The 9463-nt window shown below is 44.7% G+C and overlaps 1 protein-coding gene across 1 annotated transcript; it reads left to right on the top strand.

Annotated features, from left to right (window-relative positions):
• Nucleotides 1–21: 21 nt before the first annotated feature.
• On the top strand, nucleotides 22–9460 carry LOC308167897 (inverted formin-2-like; the record flags this gene model as incomplete). The annotated part of the gene is made up of 3 exons (XM_080542375.1): nucleotides 22–35; nucleotides 5939–8102; nucleotides 9413–9460. The coding sequence occupies 3 exons, from the start codon at nucleotides 22–24 to the stop codon at nucleotides 9458–9460; spliced, it is 2226 nt and encodes a 741-aa protein (XP_080398501.1).
• Nucleotides 9461–9463: the final 3 nt, after the last annotated feature.

The raw sequence follows: 9463 nt of genomic DNA, 5'->3' as shown, positions 1-9463 counted from the left end.
ACAGAGAATAGTGGCTTTAAGATGGCACAGACAAGGCTCGTCTGAAAGTAAAACATCAAAATATCGAGGGCATTAGTTATAAGTTACCCCTAATGGGCCAGCATCAGGTGCAAATGAAAAGTAACATTATTTAAAAAAAAATATTGACATACGGTCACTGAGTACTGCAGAGTACTATTTTTGTTGCTTTAATAAAGGCTGGCAGTCTTTAATTTAACTGTTGTTGGTGTGGACTATATACTGGGGAGGTATTTGAATGAATGAATGGTCTTTATTGTCATTGCTACAGTACAGGTACCAAACAACGAAATTTAGGAGGGGTGGCTCCCCTGGTGTTAGGAAGAAAAAATATATATATATATATATAATATTCAGGGGTCAAAAAATGTATACAAATATCGGATCGGTATCGGTATCGCCGATACCCGAAGCCCAGGTATCGGTATCGGTATCGGTAGTGAAAAAGTGGGATCGGGACATCCCTAGCTAAAATGTTGTCAGCGTTCATGGACCAAATTGGATGTGTCGATCCATGGCGCTTCCAATTTCCTCACGATAAAAAATTCTCGTTTTTTTCACACGTCCACCATTCGTATAGCAGAATTGATTACTTCTTTATAGACAGAACACTACTTCCCTTTGTCAAAAACGTAGAATATTCAACCATAATTGAATCTGACCATGCCCCAGTACTATTGGATCTGTCCTTCCCACTTAACTACTCTGACCGCGCTCCATGGAGACTTGATACCACACTACTAACAGATAAAGAATTCTGCCAAATGATTTCAACTGCCATAGACAATTTCTTGGAAACCAATAGGGACGACACTGTTTCTCCCTCCCTGCTCTGGCAGACCCTTAAAGTAGTAATAAGGGGGGACATTATTGCATACACATCTAGGCTGAACAAAGCTAGGAGGCAAGAACAGGAGCAACTTCTCAACTCAATGATTGACATAGATCATCAATACTCTGACTCTCCCACCCCGGAGCTTTACAAAAATAAGCTGAATCTCAAAGCCAAATACGAGTTATTAACATCCGATAAGACAGAACGTATGCTGCTGAAATCACGAGGCTTTGTTTATGAGCATGGGGAAAAGGCTGGTAGAATGTTAGCGCATCAATTAAAATGTAAATCCTCTGACCAACAGATTCCACAAATTAAAAGAGAAAATGGGGAGCTTACAACTGACCCCCTCGAAATCAATGAGACTTTTAGGGCATTTTATTCCAAATTGTACACTTCTGAGGCACCCAATGATGATACCAATATGCAACATTTCTTCACAAATTTAAATGCCCCTGTTATCAACCCTGTTCATAAAGCAGAACTTGAACTACCCTTCCAAGACACCGACATTTATAATGCAATCACAGCTATGCAAAGTAGTAAGGCCCCGGGCCCTGATGGATACCCCATCGAATTCTACAAAAAATTCTCAACCAAATTAACTCCGCTCATCTTAGAAATGTTCAATGACTCAATGGATAATGAGGCCCTGCCACAGACGCTAACAGAGGCATTCATAACCCTTTTACCGAAACCAGGGAAAGACAGAACGGAGTGTGGTTCACATCGCCCCATCTCGCTGCTCAACAGCGATGTCAAGATATTAGCTAAAGCACTCGCCCGGCGTCTAGAGTCCGTCACAGACGAGGTGATCTCCCCTGATCAAACTGGCTTCATGCTGGGCCGCCACTCATTCTCTAACATCCGAAACCTTCTAAATGTCGTACATTCTCCTACGTCCGAGGAGGTACCTGAGGTGGTTCTCTCCCTGGATGCGGAGAAGGCTTTTGACAGAGTGGAGTGGGCGTACTTATTTGAATGTCTGAAAGCTTTTGGCTTTGGACCCACTTTTATTGCATGGATCAGACTACTATACTCATCTCCTAAGGCAGGGGTCGGCAATTAGGTTTGGCCTCGGGCCAATTTTTTTTTGAGCCACTAGATGGCGGGCCCGAACATAATCAAAGGCTAATTTAAGTAATTGATTGTTTTAAAATGTGACACGTTCTAATGCTTTGACTTTTCTTTCGACTGTACACATCGCTAGTCAACTAACACAGCTTGTTTTGTGAACCTGCTAACAATGTAAAGTAGTGTTCTAGTTAACTAGGTAGCTGTCCAATCCATTATGTTGCAGTATTTTGGCTTGATTAGCGAGTTTGTGTTGTGATTCTCAACAACGTTGAAACGTAGTTTCACACTTTTCCATATTTTTGAATAATAAATGTGTGGACTGACGATGTAGCGTAGCCTAACTTATTCTAATAATTATGTAACAGTTTCATTCTGATAATTATTCCCCCCTCCTCCCAGACAAGGTCACATTATTATTATTGGATTGGTTGTTTGCGTGCCGGGTGAAGTTAGCCAAACATTTAACCTGCTAGCAAGAGAAACATAATGTCACTCTCCAAAGGTCTAAAGAGGAAAGTTGACGGTGGAAACAGGGCATTTAAAGAGGAATGGACAGCGAACTATACGTTCATCCTACCTGGTTTCATCAATGCAAAGCCGTTGTGAGAGACATTTTCCGTGCTCACAATGTTCCCTTTCTATACGCGAGTCGTCCTTTTCGTCAATGAATGCGATAAAGACGCACGAGAGGAATCGATGGATGCATAAAAACCTTGAGAACTGCCTGTGGATTAAAGTGACGTCAATATCACCAGATATCAAGCAAATACTGACCGATGGGAGATGCTTTTTGTTTGCGCCGATTTTGTTTTCAATGTTTTTCAGAAAATTAAACAGAATTTGCGTTGTTACTGTTCATATGTGTGTTGCAGTCACATATACGTAAACATTACGTTTGAATGGCTTACTGAGCTCGTGTTATTTTGTTCAAACCACACACGGTATGTCGGCTATTTCAGCACCGTGACGCGTTGTCCACCTGCTTATGATTCACTCTGAGGGGTTCAGCGTCAGTGCGCTTCGGTGCACCTTGCTGCCTGATTGTCTGTCCCTGTGTCATTCACTCTCAACATGGATAAAAGTACAATAAGCATTATTCAGGTGGAGTTCGATTCTCTATTCGGACATTATAGGCGCTATATGTGGGACTGTCGGTCCGATATTATTATAAAAAAATAAAAAAAATAAAAAATAAAAAGTGGATTCTCAAAATAATCTGCTGGGCCAAATATTATTGGTGACGGGCCAGCAATGGCCCACGGGCCGCCTATTGCCGACCCCTGTCCTAAGGCATCGGTAGTTACGAACGGGAAACGCTCCACATTTTTCTCATTGTCGAGAGGGACACGCCAGGGGTGCCCGCTGAGCCCACTCCTATTCTCATTCGCCATCGAACCTCTGTCTATCATGTTAAAATCTTCTCCAATAATAAATGGAATTTCTAGATGGGGGAAGGAACACAAGGTGGCGCTATATGCCGACGACTTACTGTTGTATGTATCTGAACCGGTGCAATGCATTTCCCATATAGTTCAGATGCTGCATAGATTTGGTAGCTTTTCGGGATACAAGATCAACCTCACTAAGAGCGAATGTTTTCCAGTGAACAACCTAGATCTCGCAATCCCACAATGTGACTTGACCTTCCATTTGTCTAAATCTGGCTTCAAATATTTGGGAATTAATATTACACGGTCCTTCTCTAAACTACATGAAAAAAACTTCACGCCCCTTGTTAATAAATTAAAAGATGATTTACAGAAATGGAGGTCCATTAATTTATCACTGGCAGGGAAGATCAACTGTATTAAGCATTAAGATGAACGTTCTACCCCGATTCCTCTACCTTTTCCAATGTCTCCCTATATTCCTCCCAAAGTCCTTCTTCTCGTCCATAGATAAGTCCATATCATCTTTCATTTGGGGGGGGTAAAGTCCCTAGAATACAGAAAAGACTTCTACAGCGACATCGGTCCCAGGGCGGACTGGGCCTACCAAATTTGCTTTATTATCACTGGGCTGCCAATATTCAGAAAATCATATACTGGGTCCATTCACCACAGCCGTCTTGGTGCGAAATAGAAAATGAGTCATGTCTTTCAACATCCCTCTCCGCCTTGATTACCTCCAAACTCCCTCTATCTGCCCCACACTACACCTCTAACCCTGTTGTTGTTAATACATTACGAATATGGTCACAATTTCGACGCCACTTTGGTTTAAAAGATTTCTCCAACCTAGCCCCTATCTGCAATAACCACCTTTTTGTCCCCGCCAGAATAGACAATGCTTTCGCCTTATGGAAAAGACTCGGTCTCTCCAAATTTAAAGATCTCTATACTGAGGGCGTCTTCTCGACCTTTAATCACCTCTCTCAAAAATTCAACCTTCCCCGCTCAAGTTATTTTCGATACCTCCAGGTCCGACATTTCATTAAAAGTTTGGATCCAAACTTCCCAAATGCACCACAACCTTCTGCTATAGATGATATCCTCCAAATTCCTCCCAATCTAAAAGGCCTAATATCAAGTATTTACTCTAGCATATCATCCCTCGGAGACACTTCCCTCCACAAAATTAAAGAGAAATGGCAGGAGGAGCTAGGGGACGTAATACCCGATGACTCCTGGACTGAGGCTCTGACGAGAGTTAACGGGAGCACATCATGTGCTAGACTAGGCGTAATCCAATTTAAGGTCTTGCACCGAATTCACCTTTCCAAATCTAGGCTAGCCAGAATCTATCCTGACGTGGATGAGAATTGTAGCAGATGTCATAACGCTCCGGCAACGCTAACACACATGTTTTGGTCATGTCCCTTATTATTTGATTATTGGTCAGCAGTTTTCAGGACCCTCTCACAGGCACTAGATCTGAACCTGCAACCTAACGCCTACTCAGCTATCTTTGGCATAGCGCCAACTGACCAACAGATTATTAACAAGCATAAAGACATTGTGGCATTTGCCACTCTACTTGCTCGACGGAGGATTTTGCTTTGTTGGACATCCCCCAAACCACCGAATTCCTCCTTATGGTTGACTGACCTTATGCTTCACTTGAAACTTGAAAAGATTAAATATACACTTAGGGGGTCCAAAGACCGCTTTTATTTCACCTGGAACCCAATAATATCCTATTTCAACAAACTAAAAACCCTCCCTGACAATGCAAGTGCGCTGGATGCTGAGTGATGACATATGTTGTGAATCTATTTATCAGGATAAACCCCTAGAGATACATCATCTCGTTCTAGAGAGGGACATATTACAATCATAACAGACATGGTATCACAGACCAACACGACCATCTCATCTATCCTCACTTACAAATGAATTGCACTTTATTTCTCTTTATCTCTTTGATTACTTACCTGTACTGTCTTCATTACCTATCACCACTGTTATTATTATTATTATTATTATTATTTATTGTTGTTTATTTATATCCTTCGTCCTGGGATGCACCACTTGGGATTTTGTGGGGGGGGGGGGGGGGGGGGGTTGGGACATGTTTGTGTTTTGTGTAAAAACAAACCAAAACTGAAAAGTATTATTTTTGTATATCTGTAACATCTCAATAAAAAGAAAGTAAAAAAAATATTTAAAAAAATAAAATAGAAACCATTAGACAAGGCGTTTTCAAGGCAAGCTCTTCTGTGTCAGGCAATTTAGAATGTTGAAGTTTTTCCAATTGTCCCATTGTGATGCAATAAGAAACTATTACAACATTTGCAACATTTGACAGTGCTACAAAAACACTGTGTGCATTGGCCATTGAGATAATATAGAGATATTGAGATATTGAAAGTACTGGGATTCATCTTAATTATGTATTTTCCAGTTTTGGATATACTGCCAATGCTGAGGTAGGTGTGGGATGCATTAAATGCTAATCAAATGTTGGTGGAACAACAGTCACAGTCACTTTCTGTAAGATTTCCCAAACATCAATACCTATGTTGTGTGTGCGTGTGCGTGCATATGTGCATGTGTGTTTATGTAACAGGGAGACTGAGGACCTGGACCTGAACATCCAGTGTGAGGCCTTTGAGGATTCCATGGCCGAGGATGCGGAGGAGATGGAGAGGGTGTACGGAGGCATCGACATGAGCAGTCACCAGGAGGTCTTCACCTCCCTCCTCACCAAAGTGAGCAGCTCCCCAGCCTCTGTCCAGCTGCTGTCCATCCTGCAGGCTCTGCTGCTGGTGGCTCCAGGACGGGGAGACGTGTGGCTGACCCTGGAGGCCCTGGCTGTCCGTGCCACTCTGCTGGCCCACGACTCACAAATGGACTCCGCTGAACGTTTGATGGAGCGCCTGCTCTCTTCCAAGAGACAACAGATCTCAGCCAGTCCCAAGACCAAGACCACCAACAGGGCAATCCAGACAGACTTGCTCGGCAGCACAACCAACCAATCAGACATGGCTTCCGTAACTCCCCCTCCTCCCCCTCCTCCCCCTCCACTTCCTGCTGCTACCCCAAACCCTCCTCCTCCCCCACCCCCACCCCTGCCAGGCACCACTTATGGTGCACCCCCACCACCTCCTCCTTTACCTGGGATGCCACCTCCTCCTCCACCACCTCTACCAGGGATGGGGCAGGGAGGTCCACCTCCTCCCCCTCCCCTGCCTGGTATGGGCCCCCCACCTCCCCCTCCCCTGCCTGGTATGGGCCCCCCACCTCCCCCTCCCCTGCCTGGTATGGGCCCCCCTCCCCCACCACCCCCTCCCCCAGGTATTGGAGGAGGTATTATTGTGCCCCAGAACGCTCCTCTCCCCAAGGCCAGCCGCTGTCCCACACTGCGCATGAAGAAGCTCAACTGGCAGAAGCTGCCCTCCAGAGTGGTGTCTGAAAGCCAATCCATGTGGTCGTCAGTGCAGTCTGATTCCCTGGAACCTGACTACTCCAGCATTGAGGAGCTCTTCTGTCTGCCAGTGACTGACTCAAAGGCCAAAAGTACCAACACTACGGTCAAACGAGAGCCCAAAGAGATATCCTTCATTGATGCCAAGAAAAATCTAGATTTGAACATATTCTTGAAGCAGTTCAGATGCTCACATAAAGACTTTGTAGCTATGATCCAAAATGGGGACCGTTCCAAGTTTGACGTCGAGGTGCTGAAACAGATGCAGACGTTACTGCCGGAGAAACATGAGATTGAGAACCTCAAGTCATACCAAGGGGAGATAGAGAAGCTGGCCGGTGTGGATCGGTTCTACCTCGAGCTCCTATCAGTTTCATGCTACACCATGAGGATCGAGTGCATGCTTCTCTGTGAGGAGACCCCTTCTGTGTTAAAGATGCTGCAACCCAAAGCTGAGCTGCTGGACGCAGCCTGTGAGAGTTTGAAGGAGAGCACCCGCCTTCCAAGTTTCTGCAAGCTCATACTTGACATTGGAAACTTCCTCAACTATGGGAGTCACATAGGCAATGCAGATGGCTTCAAGATCAGCACCTTGCTGAAGCTCACAGATACCAAAGCCAACAAGTCCCGTATCACATTGCTCCATCACATCCTGGAGGAGGCGGAGAAAACCCATGCTGACTTGCTGAACCTTCCGGATGATCTAGAGATCTGTGAAAAGGCTGCTAGAATAAATGTGGATTCTATTCAGGCAGAGTCGAGCTCACTGGTCAAACGGTTGAAGGGTTCTGAGAAAAAAGTGTCCTCTTCTTCTCAGGAGGATATCAAGCAGCAGTATCTCACTGCTATGAAGGGGAACCTGGAGGCCTGTGAGAAGCTGCAGGAGCTCTTTGCCTCCATCAAAAAGAAGAAGGAAGAGCTAGCAGAGTATCTGTGTGAGGACACGTCCCGCCTCTCACTAGAGGAGCTGTTCAACACCATCAAGACCTTCAGAGGACTCTTCCTTAAAGCAATCAAGGAAAACCAGACCTGGAGAGAGCAGGCCATCAAGGCAGAGAAGAGGAAGAAACAGCAAGAGGAGGATGACGCCAAGAGACCGAGGGGGGAGAACGGAAAAATAATTCGTAAAGCCCCCCCAGTCCAGGAGGAGGGCTGCATCATGTTGGACCACCTGTTGGCTATGATGAAGGGCAATGCACTAAGGAAGACCACCAGGGCCCAGGCAGACAGGGGCAGCCTGCCCTCTAATGACAAGAAAAGGGATAGCACCCAGCCTGAACATGCCAAGCTTGAGCGATCATCAGCCGTAGATACCCAATATGGCATAGAAGTGGACAAGGTGGCATCAACCATTCAGCAAGGATCGCAGGACAGACTGCCACACACAGGGGAGTCCACATCAGGCCTTCCAACAGGACTCAAACTGGATTAATCAGAGACCATCGCCCCCCTCAATCCTGGATTGGATCCCCTGCTCAAGGAGGGATCTTCAGAGAGAGATGAGGGCATCAGTGGCGGCTCCTGCCAAATCTCTCAGGGGGGGCAATTGTTGCGTTGATGGTTAAGGTGACACGTTCAAGGGTAAATTCACCTAAATCAGCGGGCTTAAATAAATTGACTCTCACAGCCAAAAAATAAATAATAAAAATAAAAAAAAGCTCTTTGGTCTTGCCCATTGTGGAGAGGTTGGGGTCTGATTGATTGAGTGTGTGGAGTGTGTCTTTTATAAAGGTAACGAGTTCAAACTGGTGCAGTTAATACAGGTAATGAGTGGAGAATAGGAGGGCTTCTTAAAGAAAAACTAACAGGTCTGTGAGAGCTGGAATTATTACTGGTTGGTAGGTGATCAAATACTTATTTCATACAATAAAATGCAAATTAATTATTTAAAAGTCATACAATGTGATTTTCTGGATTTTTGTTTTAGATTCCGTCTCTCACAGTTGAAGTGTACCTATGATAAAAATTACAGACCTCTACATTCTTTCTAAGTGGGAAAACCTGCAAAATCAGCAGTGTATCAAATACTTGTTCTCCCCACTGTAGTTACCGAAATAAAACACAGATCAAAAGATTTAATGTACGATTCAAGTAGCCGATGTCCTTGACAACTGGTAAATGTGGTGGAGCAGGATTTAGCTTCTCTGAGGAGTTAAGTAGAGAGAGCAGCCTGTGGCTGTGGAAAGGATTGGGCTTAAATTGAGGATACACTAAAACGTGAAACTGACAAGCGCCAAAAAAGCTCCCCTGCCAGTTCCTGCCAACAGAGACTTGTTGAGACCAGCGTGCAGGGGGTTGGCACGGGTTCACACCGAGGCTGGTTGAGGCAGAAATCGAAGGACGTCGTGTGTTTTTATATTCCTCATTCGATTCCATGCATTACAATAAGCCTGTCCACCGATTTTCTACCTCCATGGTTGGAACCACGAGACTAGACACTACATGGTCATGGATGTGCCTAGGGACACAGCAAGCATGACCAGGGAAAGTTGTCTCCACAGGACCTGAAGCACAAAGCACCAATTCAGTTCAAGAAAAGAGAAAGAGTAGAGAAATGTATGCTTGTTACACAGAAAGTGTTAAAAAATAAAACTGACGTCATAATCTGCCCTCTAGGGCCAGCATCAGGTGCAGATCAAGCGTCAAGGGGGTTACTATCGTTGAACA

The sequence above is a fragment of the Nansenia antarctica genome (assembly GCF_963989245.1).
Source record: "Nansenia antarctica genome assembly, chromosome: 11".
In the NCBI taxonomy this organism is placed as follows: domain Eukaryota; kingdom Metazoa; phylum Chordata; class Actinopteri; order Argentiniformes; family Microstomatidae; genus Nansenia; species Nansenia antarctica.
Note: the sequence above shows the minus strand (reverse complement) of the source record. Positions and strands in the feature narration are given on the sequence as shown.